The 19,395-nt window shown below is 40.9% G+C and overlaps 1 protein-coding gene across 3 annotated transcripts in view; it reads left to right on the forward strand.

Annotated features, from left to right (window-relative positions):
• LOC148040066 (uncharacterized) overlaps nucleotides 1-11,327 on the forward strand; it is a 91,966-nt gene extending 80,639 nt beyond the window's left edge. The window contains exons 5-9 of one of the 3 annotated variants that reach the window (XM_087696566.1): nucleotides 5,748-5,941; nucleotides 6,951-6,994; nucleotides 7,101-7,137; nucleotides 10,651-10,725; nucleotides 10,875-11,327. In XM_087696566.1, coding sequence (XP_087552692.1) covers nucleotides 5,748-5,941; nucleotides 6,951-6,994; nucleotides 7,101-7,137; nucleotides 10,651-10,725; nucleotides 10,875-11,112 — 588 coding nt within the window. In that variant the 3' untranslated portion in view covers nucleotides 11,113-11,327. Of the gene's footprint in view, nucleotides 1-5,747; nucleotides 5,942-6,950; nucleotides 6,995-7,100; nucleotides 7,138-7,266; nucleotides 10,132-10,650; nucleotides 10,726-10,874 lie in introns of those variants that run through there. The other 2 variants (XM_087696567.1, XM_087696568.1) reach the window with 2 other exon arrangements.
• The last annotated feature ends 8,068 nt before the right edge of the window (nucleotides 11,328-19,395 follow it).

A 19,395-nucleotide genomic window follows, 5' to 3' on the forward strand; every position in this document is an offset into this window, starting at 1 on the left:
GTGGGGGCGCTCATCAATTTGTGCCCCTTCCCGGTCCCTGACCGGGGGGTTCCAAATCATCGGCTGATGGTCTATCTCCTCCTAGCAGCCTGCGGGGCTATAGATTAGGGCCTTACAGAGGCCCTACCACACGCGGAGTAAGCTGTGTAGGAAGGGTGATCTGGGGGGGTGTGATCTCGGCTGACGTGGAGATCCATCTCAGGGATGGCCTCCACTCACCGCCAAGCCTCGGTCTACAATCCCGAAGACCCTCCTACAATAGGACCTTCCAGGTCTGCCCTCTTGTTGTGAGGCCGCGTACAACTAGCTTGCCCAGGAGGGCCATACTCTGATACTTTGGGTCTATGATCCCAAGCCCTCCATCTGACCAATGTTGTATGATGGTCACCCACGTCACCTTGGCCCTTGAATCCTTGGAGCCGTCTGACCCGGACCAGAGGAAATTCCGCACTAGGCGGCGAAGCTGCATTACGCAGGAGGAGGAGAAGCACCAACACGAGGCGATGTACAAGGCCGTCGCTAGGAGGACCTGGTTAACCACCAGGGCTCGGCCGGCTAGTGAGAGACGAGTCGTGCTCAAGTAGGTCAGCTTCCTTCGAATAGAATCGAGGACTGGATGAAACTGCTGGGTGGGAGTGATGTCGAGTTCCACTTGTAACCCTAAGTACCGGACGGTCAGTTCTCTGCTCACCCATCTAAATCCCAAGTGGACGCCCCACTCCGTGCTAGAGTCCGGGTCTGTGAGGAAGCCAACCAACTTTCGCTAGTTGATTTTGCTCTCGCTGCAGAACAAGACACCTCAAGAGCCAACCTCACTCTCTCCAGCATCAACTCATCATCTTCTATGTAGAGCGTTGTATCATCTGCATACTGTGAGTCTAACAACTCAGTCTCCTCTCTTACTGGAAGTCGGAGTTCACGTAATCCGCTCACACGTGACCTGAGGAAGTGAGACATCGCCTCTGCAAAGAGAAGGAATAGGTACGGGGCCAGGGGGCAGCCCTATTGGACCGATCTCTCCAGCCGAAACTCCTCCCCTCGCCTTCCTCGTATGAGAACCCTGCTCGTGGCCGATCTGTAATGTGCGGAGACCCCAAAAATCCAAGCCTGGGAGAAACCCAACCTCACCATGGTGCCCTCTAGTAAATCCCAATCCACTCTGTCATAGGCTTTCTCAAAATCCAAGAGTAGTATGGCCAGTTTTTGCCCACTGTGTTGGGCCCACTCTGTCGCCTCAAAGAAGGTGAATACATTGTCTAGGATGCTCCTATCGTGGACAAAGCTTGTCTGTGGATGATGTTTGGAAGCAAGGGGCGTAGTCGCCTACCAATCATCTTTGCCAGCTCCTTATAGGCCATTGACAACAAGGTGATCGGTCTCCACTGGGAAAGCTCCAACCGGTCTCCCCCTTTGGGGAGAAGACTGATAAGGCCTGCCGAAAGACTCCCTGGCATCTGTCCTGAAGTGAAAATCTCTTGAAAGGCCATCAGTAGGGGGGTCTTTCACCACTTCCCAGAAGGTAGTGAAGAAAGCCTTAGAGAGTCCATCCTCTCCCGGGCATTTCTACCCGTCCTGTGTATGGAAAGCCTCCTCTAGTTCCTTCTTTGTGAAGGGGGCTAGGAGGGAGCATCCCATCTCCTCTGTGACGAGGGACAGGATGTTATTCCAGACCTGCTGTCTACATCGCTGTCCTCAAGCTGAGGCTATCTTCTACTGGAACAGGTGAGTATAGTAGTCGGTGGCAATCTCCATCACCTCGTCTGGGCTAGAACAGGTCCTCCCATACTGATTTCGGAGACTGTGTATCTGCTCTCCTGAGGTGTGAGGCTGCTACACCTGGAAAAACTCCCTGCACATCTTGTCCCCCTTCCACGCCGAAAAGGTTACTGAGGTGTGGAAAGAGAACTCTGAGCACTTGTCCTCTAGCCCAGCAATGCTTGCTTGCGCACGCACCTCTTGTGCGTGGAGAGTGGGATTCCCCGGTGCCTCCTGTAATAATCTTTGCATGGCTGCAAGGTCCCGCCAGAGTGCTCTCTCCTCCTCCCAACAGTGCTGCCTGGCCTGTATGGCTGCCTCTTGGTAGATTCTGCTCGACTCAGCTAGGACCTCAGCAACCTCCTCTATGATTTGGCCCCTCTTGCCCCACTCTCTGGTCCAAATCTGCTCTATCTGTCTCGTCATCTCCTCCCTCTTGTAGATTGAGTCAGGGATCTGACAAGATCGTGTATCTAGGGTAGATGCTGGGGGATCTAGTGTCAGGAGAATCGGGCAATGATCGGACAATGCGGTGCCTACCAACTGCCCAATATGGCCTCCTCGAGAGCTTCCCCACTCTCCCACATAAAACCTGTCCAACCGCTCCAGCAGGACTCCACCTAGCCGCCTGTATCCCCAAGAGAAGTCTAGTGACCTCTCCCTCCTGTGGAAGCTAGGGTCTTTCCAAGCATCGCGTGCTCCTACTACCATTAGAAAGACCTCCCATGCCTCCTGCTCCTCCTCGACCATGCCCTGGTAGTTTCTCCCTCTGCCCTGCTGGTCCTCCAAAGCCTCCAGGTTGTTGAAGTTTCCTCCAACAATCCAGGAGTCCACCTCTGGGACCGCGATCTCCACCTAGAACCTATTGCTTGCCCTAATCTCGGTAGGGACATAGATATTAAGGACTCCAAGGCACGAGTCCCCAATATCCAATGTGATCCATAGCACCCTCCCTGCCACTATCGTCCCATGGTCTCGTACACAAGCGGTAAGACTCGGACCAATAGAGTTGCATACACCTCCACTCTTGCTGTGGGCACCTATGGTGTGCTCCCAGTAAGTGTGCAAGCTGCCTGGGAGTACCTTCCCTACCCAATGGGCCTGGGTGGGGTTGAGCTTGTGCTCTTGTAGAAGTAAGATGTCAATCCGTCCGGCAAGAACAGGCTGCAACTCCTGCCGAACAATCAATTTCCTTGAACCACGTGTCCCATTGTAGTGGAGGCTGTTCACATTTGAGGATGCAAGGTGTAAGCTCATGGGTAAACCTGTGACTAAACCTGTGACTGATCGAACATGCATCTGTTGGATATGGAGGCTGCTGATGAAGAGGAGCTATGAGGCATGCAGGTACGCTTTGCCGCCGGTCTAGACGGCGAACTCCAATCCCCCATGGTGGCCCTCGGATAGACCATAGGGGTGATAGAAGTTCCAGGTGGTACTATCAATGCATCTATCAGCCATGCTGAGAGTCAAGACTCTGTGCACTGGTACAAACGGGCCGCCTGTGCTAGGGGCCAGTTGATCACATCCCTCAGAGCTCTCCATTGTAGAGGGGCTCGAAAGATAATGCTTAGGTGAGGGACCTCGGCACCAGCCCACCAGTTAATATCCATCATGTAACCAGGCCACTGCTCTGCAAACAATGCTAGTCCTTCTCCCATCCACTAGGTGTGGTCCGCCGCTTGACTCTTCAACTCTTCCTCTATCTGTGTCGTCATCCACTCCCCTGAGTGAGAGGACTGAAGAAAAAAGGCGTAGTTTGGTCCATCCGGTAGTGCTAGTAGATGGACCTTGCCCCTCCTTGACTTACGAACCACGAAGATCCCCATCTCTAGAGGTTGTGGGAACTCTCCGCGCTCCGCAACCCTCAAGTAGGACCATGGGCCACTGCGGAAGAACTCATGTGGCAACAGGTGTGCCTGTCTCAGGAAAGTGTGACGGGCGGCAGGGGTGGATGAGTTGGTGACTGTATGGGAGGGGGAGACTATTGGTGCGAAGAGGATGTAGGCGTGTGTGGCTCATCACCTCCTGTGGGAGGAGGAGGGGTGGGTATGGGGGGGATCGCCTGAACCAGGTGCGGATCAGGGGGGATGCTCGGTACTGGGGGTGGTGGGGGGGAGGATGATCGAGGGATCGTGGGATGGATGGAGGTACATGGCGGGTGTGGGGGGGGGGGGGGGATGGTGGCCCTGGAAATGGGGGGCTGTGGACCAGGGTCAGTGGGGGGGGCATGGGATGTGGAGGGAGGTGGGTATGGGGGCTGTGGGGACTCAGGAGAGGTAGTCTGTGGCGCAGGTGGTGGATGTGGGGGGCTACGGTCCTGTTGGGTGGCGCGGATAGGGGGGTCTGTGAACTGCTCTGCTGCGGGGGCGTCGCACCCCCACCTACTCCTTGCTGCCAAGGTTGGGTCTAAGATGCTGGCTGCGCTCCCCCTGCCGTCTCCCTCTCTGTCGTCTCTGGACCTGTATGAAGCCCTCAGCATCCACCTGCAGGCCTGTTGGTGGAGCCACCTTGGATCTGAAACGCGTGCAACTTGCTGCCTGATGCTCAAAGTCGTGGTAGCGCAGGCACTGCCCTGGCTGCCCCATCTCAATGACCTACTACCTAAAGGAGTGCTCGCCTGCCTCAATCTCTAGGAACTGTGGGATATTCTTGAGCTCTTTCACTGCCACTCGTACCTTTGGGACTCCTGCAGTTGTCATTGCATCCGCGAAGGATGCGGGAAGGATAGTGCCGAAGAGCCGTCCAAAGTCTTCCACCAACTGGCGATACTCTATTGCCAGGCCAAGAAAAAGAAGGGTGACCGGGTGCCGAAGAAACCTGTTTTGGAGTGCAAATGCCTCTATAGCAAAGCCACTGTACCAAGGGACCATGTATATGACCCCCTTCGTGGACGCATATGGTAAACTGGCAAGGAACTCGCGAGCTGTGTTTGCCAAGCTGAGCTTGACCATGAAAATCCCTTGGCCCATTAGGATCGCCTCCATGATCTGCGCTGTGTCGACGTGCAGCGTGGAGTAAAGCCAGTCCTGAAGGTGGGCCCTAGCGGGAAATGTCCTACTACCTGACCATAAATCATTGTTTTCTTTAGCTCCAGCTCCTTAGCGTAGACGGCTAAGAGTTGCTCCTTAGAGAGGACTACGCGCAAGGTGTTTGACTGGGGGGGACTCACTGAGTGCACCGGAGTCTTACCATAGGTTTCCATTGCGTGTCCCTTCTGGGAGAACCTACCTATCACGCTGCTGTGCTACTGGATGGGGGAGTTGCTGCAGGGGGAGGGAGGAACTGGAGAGGGGGGGGTGTCGATGGCAAAGGTTGGGGGGGGGGGGGAGGAAATTGTTGTTTTTGATGCCGGTGGTGTGACAGTCTTCCAAGGGGCCAAGCCTCAAGGCAGGGCAGCGCGCGGGGGGTGGGGGGAGGAAAAGACAGGCGGTGGCGGCGGCCAGGGGAGAAGAAAACAGGGCTGGGGTGGGCGGGACAGGTGTAGGGGGCCAGGGCGGGGGCAGGTTTGGGGGGGGGCAGGGCGGGTGCAAGGGGGGTAGGGCAGGCGCAGGCGGCGCGGAAGCGCATGGCTTTCTGTTGCCAAGTAGTCAGCCAGGGCCGTCACCTTTTGTATGAGGCCGGGATGCAGGACACGATATTCATGATCGAGGCAGGGTCATGTGCAGTGGTCGGTTTGGAGGCTCTACCTACTCCACGTGCATCGGCTGAAGCACAAGCATCTGCAGAAGCACGTGCATCTGCAGAAGCTCGTGCATCCAGTAGCTCCAGCTAGTCTGTTGAGCATGAGCACTCTGTTGTAATCAGTTTTTTGAGTAATATAATCAGCCACATTTTACTTGCAAAAAAAAAAGTGCCAGGGGCATTAGCTACTGTTATTATGCCATATCTATATATCCAGTAAGATGGAAGAGGTTAGTTGTTTTGAGATATACTTCATGTTTTTTTTGGATTTTGAGGCATGCACTTGTGTTTTCTTGGTTTGGATGCAGCCATCGTTGATGACTATATCCAGCATCTTGAGCATCTACCTGCTTGGAAGTATTCTCAAAATGGGAAAATGGTTTGTCTCGGAATTCGCTGAAGAAGAATTCATAGCAGAATGCCGTGAGTATGCTGAAGACAGAGAGGAAAATGGAGCACCTCCAGCACCCCGGCAAACTTTTGAACGGTTTTGGGATTGCAGGTAATAATGGTTACACAGGCTCAATGTCTTGAGCTGCTTGTACAGAAGAATTTAGGCTGTCCCATAAAGCAAAATGAGATTATGCAGTTAATGATGCTTGTTCTTACTTTGACAACTTTACAGCTAAAGTGTCTGTAGGACCATGACTTATATATGTTCAAGTGCATTAATTCAATGAGTTCCTTGAACCATGTGACAAGCATGGGCACCCAATGTAGCATTTTGAAAGATGAATCTATGAGCAATATGGCTAGTTTGCCTTGGTCATTGGAAGTCTACTAATATCTGTGCACAATAGTATGTACACTTTGCTTAACAACTCGAAACACATCCAAAGGCACACTTAAGCCAGCATTGAAGCCTAAAATGCACTATAGTTAGTAGTTGCCAGTTTCTAGATTGTGACTGTAAAACCAAAAACCTCTTCATGGTCCTACTCTTTCACACATTTTTAATGTCTACATAGATAATGGATTGGATATAAGTAATTTTCTTTTCATACCTGTCTAGTTGTGATCCTTGCAATGATCTCTTTGGATGTGTCTACTTTGCCCCAAGGTCTAGTGACATGGATGATACATGGGTTGAACATCTGTAGCAATTGGCCAATCCATATGTACACGCCACCTAAAAGTGTCTCAATAATCCTTGCTAGCTTTGAAGCTCCAACTTCTGATATTTAAGTACTGAGCTTCAATTTCTGATATGTAAGTCTTATTTAATATAAGCACAACTTCCAATATTTAAATTATTGCTAGCTTCAGAGCTCCAGATTCTAATATAAAAGTACTAATCCAAGCAATCAACCTATCTTTGCCAAAAAATGTACTTCTAATCAAGTAAAATGTACAAAAACAGAGAGAGTGTACAAAACATGTGCAGGCCTAAATTTGATTACTCTATGGGTTGCATATTAAATCTGTTAGTGCAATTTACTCATAGTGGGAAGAAGTTTCAGTTAAGCTATTTTGTTTGGTCTTGTAACTTGCTCTTTCCTTACTATCAACAGGTGTGAAGCTGATTGGAAAGTATCATTTTGGCTTTTTATTGGTGGTTAGTCCAGTCTTCTTCTTGTTAGTTGAACTGATTTCATATCTTGGATCAATTATTTATTCTTGTATGACTGATTCTTTTTTTATCCCTTTTTTTTGACTATTAGGTGTTGCATCCTTTCTCGTGCTTCTTTGCACTATGGCGTAAGTTGTACCTCCTTTATCAAATTGAGAATTCTTACATTCCTTCTTGTGATAAAAAGTATAGAAAAAAAGAAATAAGGGCTCATCAATGTCATGATTTCTTATTCTACATGTCATTTGTGATGTTAGAGCTTAATAGCATCTTGCAACATGAAGACCAGGCTGTACATGTCCCTTATGGCTCTTGTTGATGTCACAAATTGCATGCAATTGATTCCAACATCTTCTAAGCATGCAAATAAGGAACTATATAAGGGAGCTACAATGTTGATCATATGGCACAATTATATTTGCAGCATGTATTTAAGTATCATGGCACCCTAGAGTAGATCATTACACAGATGACTAGTTTGATTTGGGAGGATTGTTTGAGAATATAGGTATCACGCTGAAATTTTCTTCATTAATCCATCCACAAACAAATGGTTTGTTTGAGCAAGCAAACTTCACGGTTATAGATCTCTTGAAGTGCTATGTGTCAAAGCATAAGTCATAGTGGAAGCAATACTTGCCTTTGGTAGAGTTTGCATATAATAATACGGTGCATAGTTCCACTGGTAAGGCTCCATTTGAAGTTGAGGGTGGCAAGAAAGTGCCCTTTATTTTACACATGAAGAATGAGATCTTTGAGGCTAATTGTTATGTGGGAGAACATGGAGGTAGCCTATGAGAAGGTTAAGTATGCAGTTTGGAGATTACAAGAAAAATAAAAGAGGGAAGTTGATTACCAAAGACAAGCTTTGCAGTTTGCAGAGGGCGATTATATTGCTGTATTTTGAAAATGCAAGAATAAAAAAGATGAAAGGTAGATAGAGATTGTATTCAAGGCTGAGTATGCATTATTATGGGCCCTTCCAAGTATTGGAGAAGATTAGTTATGTTGCTTATAGGTTGAAATTGTCTCCATACTAGCAAATACGTAATACTTTTCATTTTAGTTTATTAACACATTTTCATGGTGATGTGTCAGAGGATGTATCTGTTAAAATTCAACCAAAGGTTGAGGAGCTCGATCAAATCTGGTACTCTAGCAAATTTTGGTATATAAAGAGAGAGAGATTAGAGGTAAAGTTTTCAGGAGACACTTGGTGGAGTTTTAGAATTACTAACCAATGGATGCTAGATGGATAGAAAAGAATGACTTGGCAAGCCCATTCTCTGTTGTTGTAGCTTTATCTTGATGCTTTTTTAGTTAGAGCCAACTTACAGGATCAATCAAGTTTAGTAGAGTAGGGGTTCAAAGTATTTTCTGATGTTCAAGGGGAGGGGGGATAGCACTTCCATTCTTCTACTAAGGGACATCTCTAATATATAGTTGATCTCGGATGTATTCAACATGCATACAATATGTTTGCCACCATATCACTATTCAATTTACTAGTCACTGTAAACCAGTATATTAGCTCGTTAAAGTTTGTATTAACTAGATAACCTTAGGTTATCATGCATGTCATCTGTGTGGGCCATAGTTAGACTCCTAAAAATCACAGACCATGAAGAAGATGGTATGTTAGGGACACGACTTTCTTGCTTGAGGATGATGAACTGGGGGAAGGTTTCCTTGGATGATCTCTAGCACAAATGAATGTCCAAAGTTGGTACAAGTTGGAAATAGTCCACAAGGAGGAAAGGTTTTCTATGAGTTGCATTCATTAACTCTTTAAAAAAAAATTCTAATCAAATAGCTAGAGTACACTATAAACTAAGCATAAACCATGGTTAAACTATCAATGGCATCCAATAACACTTTGTTGTCCATAAAATCAACTAAATATCACTAATTATCGATAATCATTCATTGAAAACCAACAATTAATAATCAATCTCTAAGAATCATAATCCATGTAAATGTATAGTTTCAAAGCAATGGTAAAAACTATATCTATAGTTATAGTTTATTTTTGGTAAATTATGACTACAGTAGATGTTCATTTTTATTGATGTGATTCTATCTATATCACACATAAGAGCAAATCCATTTGGGGCCTTCATAAAAGCATGAAATGGTGAAAATCAATAATGACGGTGGAATGGCTCAACAAAAGCCTCCTTAAATATAGTATTTATTAAAGTGAATATTGGTGGATGGTCTTTCTTTTACTTCTACACTTTCTAGATGCAATATCTTCAATGATTTGTGCTTTTTCTATACTACAAGCAGAGAGATATATCATCATTAGTTTATCTCCTATTCGGTAGCAAGAAAATTAGGTCTCTTTTATCTAAGATCATTGTGTGGTTGGATCTACCATGTGTAGTTGTGATAGAGTATTTGGCAAGGCTAAGTTTTGTGATCCTATGCAACCTCAAATCAAGATTATGTTTAATTTCCTACGCCTTTGAGGTTGCTAACATTATATACAAGGCTAAGTAAAACCAACCTCCTAAAGAGTGGAAAAAGTACCCTAATAGTCTTTAAGTGTGTTCACCCATATCACTACCAAAATATAGTAACAAATCCCCCCTTGGGAGTGATGCAGTGAATGAAAGAGTGAACTAGATCAATCCATAAAGAGAAATAAGTCCAAAGCTTTGTGGAAAGCTTCAAACTTCTCATGTGGTAAAAGCCTTTATGAAAATATTTGTAAGGTTATCTTGTCTTTGCACAAGGGGAGGGCAACACAAAAGGTAACAAGGAGACGAAGTGTTGGAAAGGGTGATTGGAAACACAGTGACTTAAAACATTAGCTAACTACCTATTTAGAGTTGACAACCCCACTAATGATTGTGCTAAGTGAACACTCTAAATGTGGAATCTTGCTAATTTTAAACTAATTGTTTGACGGTCTATGGGGGTTGGGCTAAGACCAAACTAACTAGTTGGAGTATGATAATGGTCCTTAATTGTCTGAGAGAGAGAGAGAGAGAGAGAGAGAGAGAGAGAGAGAGAGAGAGAGAGAGAGAGAGAGAGAGAGAGAGAGAGAGAGAGAGAGAGTGAGTGAGTGAGTGTGAGTGTGTGTGTGTGTGTGATATTTTGTGTGAATGTGTTACAAAGGCCAAAATGACATGAGACCAAGAGTTACAATAATCCATATGGTGATACAATTGTTTGGAAAAAATATTGAATGTCAATGAAAGGCAAATAAAATAAAATCCCTAGTTGATATGATCATAAGTGATGAGGCTATGCACATGGAATTAGTCCAATGATATCATGAAGATACATGGGCCTAGCTCTAGCATGAGAGAGAGAGAGAGAGAGAGAGAGAGATCAAAGTCCAATGTGGCCTATGTGAGCCGACAATACATAAAATGAAGTGTATCTATTATCGAAAAAGGTAAAAGACTAAGAAACTAGATGTTAATAAAATACTCTACGTAAGAGTATATAAAAGAGAAGTGTAAATGATACTACTAAAAGACAATAAAAAATAAATAAATACCCTTTTCATCAATGAAGTATCTCCCCTAGGTAGAAATGTAAATATGTGTGATTGAGATGCAAAGTTGTGGATTTGAAGAAGAATGAGTGTTGTTTTATAATTATAGTAATTCCTATTCTATGCTATGTAGGTTTATAAAATTCAACTTCAACAATACCATTGCTATTCTATACTCGGGCATCATAACTATCTTCTTTTTCTTATGGTAATGTTACCCACTCGATCATATGGATGACTTTACAAGTTATGTAGCCTATGCAAACTTTAAGTGCATTGCCCTACACTTGTTAATAGCATATAGATTTATCATGTTATATATATTTGAAAGTAAACAAAGTGTAAATGGCATTGTAGGTTGAGTGCACAAGTGACTTGGGGAACCTATCTTCAAAAAGCGCAAGCGGAGTGTATGTCATTTCGTCTTTTAGAACATCCTTTGTTATCGTCTACCTCAAGAAACCCTTTCAAGTGGCATATCTGTCCAATATCAAGATCTTCAGTCACTTCAACCCTTAACCTTGTAGAACTTGGAGGTATTGAAACCATATTATTAGTTGATGAAAATATAGAGACATGTTTGTTAGAGAATTAGCCTTATACTCTTTTTCCCATACTGAAACCGTGTAAATAGAAACTTTCCAAAAATTGAAGAAATATGAAATCTCTCCACCATGTGGAACATTAATATGCGAGGTTATATTGTTAGTTGATGATAGGAGGAGGACATGCGTATCATTTCCATGTCGAATTTATTTAGTAGAAGCTTTTCAAATATCAAAGAACAAAATGAAAAGTTAGATGACTTATTGATGGATGTTTGATTAAAACTATATTTTCATCTTTGGTCTCTTATTGAGGTGCATTTGAATTTTCCTTCTTTGCTTTAGTAGTCCAATTTTTTCATGTACTACCACAATAATGAAACAAAGATTATTAGACTCACTTGGACTTGGAAGATTGGCTTATATGGAATATTAAAACTGAGAAAACTAAACATAGTAACACTAATGTTGGAAACAACTTATATTCATCACATATGATCATGCAAAATTTGACTTCTTATGAAGGATCAAAATCAAGAGTCTCAATTTTTACACACACACATCTGCATGCATACACATACACATGTATGTATGTATATCAAGGTTTTAATACCTGACCCTAGGTAAGTCAACGCTTAGCTCTATCTAAATTTTCCTAATTAATGTTTCGTTCAATCTCTTGAGGGAAGCTCCCAGCTTTCCGCGACCACCCATCTGTAAGATGGATTCGTCAGGGATCTCGCCCACCTACTTTCCATAAATGGTTTTTTTTAATTTTCTAATTACCTATCACATTAAGTTATGACGTATGAAAGCAACTTTATTAATTAATCTGTTATCACATGTTTCTTCACATAATTTTACAGCACAACACAAGGACAGAAAAAACAGTCTTTTGGCAAAAACATATTTCACAAAGTGGTTGTGCTTGTTGCTCTTGTTCCTCAAATCCCAGGTTGCTCTTGTTCCTCAAATCCCAGTAGGTCAAGCTCTTGCCTAGACAAGCTTGCCTTGATCAAATGTGTCCTTTGCTCTTCCATACTTAGGCTAGTGTTAGCTCTGGGTGTCTTTTCATGGAGACCATGTCATAATGCTCTCCTTGTGAGTTCTAATTTCCTTTTGAGCCCATCAATTATTTATTCTCCTTCCACCTAAGTGATATTCAATGCACAGTGTTTGAGAAAGCCTAATGTGCTAGTATCCTTGTCTCCATTGCTTCCACTTTTTCTTCAGCCATTATGCACTCACTTTTTGATAGTGTTAGGCACTCTACTATGCATGCATGCATATGTAGAGAGAGAGAAGGGGAAGGGGGGGGGGGGGGGGGGGGGGCGAGTTCCATTGATGTCCTTTTAGACACCTCAAAGATGTATAGGAAAAAGAGATACACATAATAGTTTTAGTTATAATCTACTTTGGGATACCATTCATACAAAAAGTAACCAACCTTAGGGTGCATTAGCTCAAAAATGAAAACAACTACTAAAGTTATTAAAGTTACTAAATACATCATGATGTGAAGTAATGTATGTGAACATACTTAGGACCATCTCAAGACACTTCTTTTCCTCCTTAAGAGGTTTTCTACCCTTAGCCTTGTATACATGTGCTTTAGGGCATACTAAGTCTTGTAAATATTCTCTATTAATACTACCTAATAATTCTTATGTTGTGTTTCCTCAAGCTTATTTTTCTCCAAGATGTTTGTGCACATTCTTGCAACCCTAAATCCAACAATTAGTGTCATAGTGTGTTTCAATCTCTTGGGTAGAATCAGTACCCTCCATTTGAGTTCCTCAGATGTTGGAATGAGATTTGATGAGCATTCGTAGGTTGACAAATAAGAAACATGTTAGATCTTGGCATCATCACAATTTCACTTTCAATTCATTCAATCTCCATTTTCACTATTGCCAATATTTTTGGGGATATTTCATCCTTTTGTGCAAGATTTTTGACAATAGTCCATCCTGTAGATAATAGCCTTTAGTGTTCCCTTTGTATTGTGCTACATAGTATAGGTTGGTTTCATGCATATTTCCCTATATATAGAGAACTTTTTCATCAACTGCAATCAATGGCTATGGATGGTAATAATGATATATATTGTATGTTGAGTGTTGAGGACAAGATGGATAGAACCAACTACCTTCCTTTGGCTTATATGATGCATCATGTACTAGTTGCAAAGAGACTTTAGAACATTATACATGGAATTGAAAAATGTATTGATAGTGTTTTGAAAGTTGCATTTGTAATAGAAATAAGTGTTCATGATACTGCAAGTTCGAATTCTGTTTTAATTGTTACTAGAGCACCACCACCACCTACACTTTAATAGATTTATTAGGATAGTAGGGATGTAGATGCTCATACCTTGACTAGATTATATATTAAGTATACCACAATCACACATGTTTACTCATTTATGTAAGATAGCTAAAGATGCTTGGGATATACTTGACATTTGTATTAAGGAAGACATAAGGGTTGCGTTGCTTACTTGCATAAGTAATTAGACAATGAATATATGGATGAATGTGAATCCATGGATATGTTTTTTAAAGGATAAATTTGTTTAAAGAAGCAGTTGATTATTGGAGATAAGATTTTGCTAAATAGTTCATTGTGTAGACTGCTTAAATGGTCTCTCAAATTCTTATCAAGGTTTTGCATCTACTCTCCATTTAGTAATGGAATGAGATTCAAATAATTTATTATTTGATGAGATAGTTTCTATCTTGCTATTGTAAGAAAAACAATCTCAACAAAAAATGTCTATTGTGCATGCCACAAATTAAGCTTTCACAGTTAGTTAGAAAAGTAAAGGAAAATTTGTCTTTTTGTTAGTAAGTTGAAATCTACAAATGTATTTTGTTAGTATAGCAATATAAAAAATCATGTTATTGCTAAATTAAATGTGAAAGAGGCTAAGGAAAAAGAGGCCAGTATAGCTTTGGAGATGTCTCTCCTTCTTAGGGGGTTCATTATAGATAAACCCTCCATATCACATGCATTCAAGGTCTATTTATTAAATACTCTTATATGTGAACTTCCTCAAAATAAAACACATCCCTTTTCTATTCAATTTGTAAATGAAACCTTTATATGGAATCCTTTTGTATGTAAAATATCCGTCAAAAAAGTGCTTTAAAAATCTCTTTTTTTGGATCCACGTGATATCTTTATATATTTATGAGTAACCCCTCCCAATAAAGCTCTCCGTTTATATTAGAATCTACAAAAGTTGTGTAAGATACAAAATTTGCATTTTCTGTATAATACAACTATGATCCTTATTTGCATGATTCTATTATGTCTATTGTAGATTCAAGTGTATGGTATTTTGTTAGTGGTGCCACTAAACACATTACTTCTCAAGATAGTTTGTTCACTTCTCTTTTTTTCTTTTCTAGAGAATAGAAAAAGTTTCAATAATTAGACTCCTTGAAAAAATTATCCTAAGGAAAAATGTAAAATACAATGAAGTCCTATAAGGGGATTCCATCTCAAAAAATTTACGAGATAAGGGAAAGTCTATTACAAAGCGGGAGGTCTATAATACTATAACATGTGAGTCTGGAAAAGGAAGTGCATGCTAGAATTTCATGTCTTGAGAAAATTCTCTCTCCTTCTCATAGTCTTCAAACTAACATATTCTGCCATCTCCCATGGTGAGTATACCTAATCTCTATTCGAATCTTGGAGAGAGTTTCTAGTAGATATGTCCAAAAACTTGATGACTTGGCTATGTCTAGTTTTCCATATGTACCAAAGGTATAAAACTAGCTATGAGCTCTCGTCTACATTGTTTGTGAGAAATCTAGCATGATAGTTAAGCAGTGGCCACCTCAACTTCTCTTCAATAGTGATTAGGTTAATTTGGTGAAGACTTGCAAATATTGATCTTCATGTCCGTATAATAAATGCAACAAATTTGACCTCAAAGTTGTTTCTCTCTTCCATGGCTTTTTGTCAAGAAGAATACCCTTTACTATGAGCTTTATCCTCAATGCTTTGCTCTAATTGTTTGGGTCAATAATCCCCAAACTACCCTTAGATCTAGGCTAAATTATAACATCCCAAGGTTATCTCAACCATTGAAGGCCTACTATCTAAACCTGGTCAAATGAAATTATTGATGTGTCACTTCTCCTAGCCAATGCATGATCCTAAGAAAGCTCGATGAGAAGTAATGTATCATATAATGGCTAATAGCACCTGGTTGGCCACTACTACCCTCCTTGATAGTGAGAATCTCATAGTGGGTCAATGTAATAGCTTCTGCCTTATGCTAAGTACTAGGGGTGCCAATTACTATGAATAAATATCAATGCCTATATGTTAGCCTAAGTATTTTACTAAAGTGCCATGGGGAACCCAAGTGAAATTCTCATGTGGCTTCCAATGTAATTACTAAGTGTCACAAGCCAAATTTCTCATGACACACTGGGATGGGATGTTCGATGTCGTGAATTCCTATAGCTCTTGTTCTCAAGAGCTCATGGCCTCTATGACAAATATAAACATAAGAGATACTAGGGGACATTTATGTCTCGCTAGCCTTTGTATGCTAAATTTGGTACCTCTAGTTTCCCACCAATAAGGACCTGGCTATGGGTTGATGTGTAAAAAGGTGATACCTCTCTAATCCATTGCTCTAGAAAAATCATCCTTAACATAGTACCTTCTAGAAATCCCCAATCCGCTTTGTCATAAGCCTTCATGAAATCAAGAAACAAAACAATTAAGTGTTGTCTCCTCAGTTGTCTAAGAGCAGTGGGCTCTCAAAAGGTGAAAATATTGTCTAGGATGTTGTACTCTTCGACAAAACTAGTTTGGTAGGGTCAATGATATCTAGCATCAAGAGAAAGAGTATGAAGGTAATTAGTTTAGCCAAGATTTTATACCTTGTTCCATTAAAGGTGACCTATCTCCACTAATTGATCTTCAATCTGTCTTCATTGCCTTTTGGAATGAGGTGAATCAATCCCTCATGCCACCTCTTTGGTATACCTCCGAATGCCATTAGGAAAAATATGGACTAGAAAAGGACCTCGTAAGAAAGTGATTAGGAATCTTTTATCTTGGATCACAGTCTCTCTTCCATGTCATCATTATATGTTTTTTGACTCGTGACCCCCCCAACATTCGTAGGCTCCACCTAGAAAGGAGGGGGTCTCATTTTCTTTTTACCCTAGTAACTAGCTTTTTTCATCCTTCAACCACTCTTCCAAAAGTACCACATACTACATTGGATTTTTTTTATTTAAAAAAAAGACATTTTTAAATTTCTCATAGAAAATAAGTTTTTTCCCTCAAAAGGTGCTCTATCATACTACAAGTTGAAATACTCATTTTTAATTATACATTTTTGTATTAAATAGCCTCCAAATTAGTTTATACTTTTTTATACCCTCAAAAGTGGTTTTAAGACCTTGTAGAGGTAGTTACATGCCCTCTTTATGCCCCAATACTTCTCCTAAGTGCCACATCAACAAGACAAATTAATCATGACCCCACAAAGTGACATTTTCTCTCTCCTCCCAAAAAATAGTGTATTGTCCACCTCTAATGGTGCCTAACAATGTTATATACACATCTAAGCATTTTTCATGCATTCTTTTGCTATGTAATCCTTATAAATCATTATTATTGTGACAAACTTACTCTACTCCATTTTCTCACTTAGATTTCCTAAGGGAACTACTTAACGAACATAAGTAATCGTAAGAGAAAAGTGGATTTGCATATTCGAGTGGATAAAGAGTATGCTCTTATAAATAAACCCTTATAAAGAAAGCATGGCCTAGATGCAACAACTACTTCTCGATATTATTTATAACGAAAGAAAAATATCCATCTTTGGGTAGAAAATTCATTATATCTTAACGATCCTAGTGCTAGGCTAAATCCACCTTTTAGTTCCACCTTTTTGTTACTCACTTTCGTTGATGGGAAACAAGATCTACTAGGTTATTACAAATGCTTGGGTGCCAATCTTCAATTGCATCATTATTATCAATCAATGTTATATAACACACACTTGCCAATCTTTGTTACAATCCCAGGGTTCTCTAAATGTGTTGCAAATAGCACTTCAAGATTAGAAAAATAAAGTGCAAAAACTTGAAGAAGAATTGAAGTAATGGAGAACACACAACAAAATTGAAGAAGAATGATTCATTGAAATCACATTTGGAACAAATGAAGAAGGATAAGAACATTATAAAAGTGAAGTTGCAAAGGTGTAAGCAAACTCCCTAGGGTTACAAGGAAAGAAAACGTTGACTACTACCAATGTTGTCTCTATCCATTTTAATGGTGGGGTGTGGAAAAGTTTTGTGCAAGCATTAAGGTTCGTGATCTTCTATTGACAGAAATTCAATTTATAAATAACTATATTTCTTAATAATGTATGCTATTCTAAAGAAACTTTTTTTATGATATCGGAGGCCAAGGTGAGAGCTAGCAGTTGGTGATTCTAAAGGTGTTCTTAAAACACAAGCATTTGATTGCAATCTTGAGAGGCCCTCGACATCGAGTCAACCTTGTTGCTTTGAATAAAATTCTTAAGGATGTTCTTAATAGTTTATCGGCGGAAGAATTTCAAATCACATGTGATATAGTCGGGGTTAACCAACAAGGTTACAATGTCATATACATGATAGCAAGTGCACTGGCTTGCAACAAGATAAAATATATGGTCTTGCCTCATCCATTTAGACTTAGATCCATGCGATGAATATGAAATGCATCAATTGGAAAGTTAATAGTACAATACTTTTTTTATCATGGAGTGGATGGAAGTAGAAGGCAACAAGCTCGAAAAAATTATTTCCTCCGAGTATGATGAGCTCAACAAAATTTTATTGACCTAATTAAGTTGTAGTGCACAAATGGCTCATTTTTACAAGGTGCAAGGCACATAAGGTATTGACTTGTAATATAATATTAATAATACAATCCAATACACTTATATTGTAATATGCTTATGATTTAGTATGTTTATCAAACAATGGTTCTCAGACAATGTTTCAACTTTGGAGTTCATTGTGAAGCTAGACAAATGCCAAATTGTAAAGAGATGCAAGTTGGAAAGAGTAGACCTCATGCTTATGAACTATGCAATGGCCTATGCTAAAGATGAAATACTTGTTTCTCCCTTTAGTGTGCAATTGGAAAAGGAAAATTGGTAGCTAGTAGTAGTTGAGGTCCTTAATGAGTTACACAATGTATTATCATGGATTTTTTGACAAACCCCTTATCTCGACATAACTGCTAGCAAACAAATGGTGAGAAGATTTGTGTGACGGCATTGGAGAATTTAATGCTAACTGGTACTTGAGTGATGATCTCAAGACACTCAAGTGTATGTTGGATTGTGACACTAAGACAATGGCATCATTACCATGTCCATACTGCATGAAAACAAACAATTGTCCTAAGTCCTCGGAACATGTCATGTGGAATGATGGAGCACTAGCATACAACAAAAAGGCAGTGCCCAATAGGTCACACTTGGATAAGAATTGGAAATCCATTTTTTCTCTTGACATTAATAATATTCATTTTTGTACTTTACATTGCTTGTGCACATATTTAATAGGTTCTTAAAGTTGCACATAAATTATGTGTACACAATGAAACCTCCACCCATGCGCCAAGAAACTATGGAGAAAATTGAGGAGTTACTGAACTCTATAGATGTGCATGGAGGCAAGGTTAAGATCCAAAAGAACTGGAAAGGCATCAAGACTAACTCATGACGTAGCCCAGAAGATATCTATGAGCGAGACAGAGGCCAAAAGATTCCTAAGTAACATGATCAGCAAGTCATTAACATTGAAGTGGGAGCTTTGGAAATATCTATGTTAGTGTAGTGCAGACTTAGAAAGAAATCCCAACATTAGGAATGCTCTAGCATTTCATTGATAAGATTGTATCCATCATGTTAAAAAACTCAACAAATACTTCAACATGATCAAAATTCCATCAAGGAGTTGATGATTTCACAAAATCTATTGTCAATGCATGTGGGGAAATAAACATCACCCAACCATTACATGGTACCAAATTGACTTCCCTAGTTGTACTTTATTTTGTTACTATAATTTGGTGTTGTAAATCTAATGTTAATAGCCCATATTTTTGCAAGATATGTACAGCCATGAATCATACTATTTAGACAAGTATGGATCCTTGAAAATGTGGAGCACACAAGAAATGGATGTCACATTACCATGCTCGTGGCACCTATTTTAAGAATACTTGCAATGGAGAGGAGGTCACCAGAAAACTAGCTAGCTTATTAAAATGGTCAACCGATTCTA

Source organism: Lygodium microphyllum, chromosome 2, assembly GCF_053477565.2.
Source record: "Lygodium microphyllum isolate KBCC chromosome 2, Lygodium_microphyllum_v1.1.10, whole genome shotgun sequence".
NCBI classification, from domain to species: Eukaryota; Viridiplantae; Streptophyta; class Polypodiopsida; order Schizaeales; family Lygodiaceae; genus Lygodium; species Lygodium microphyllum.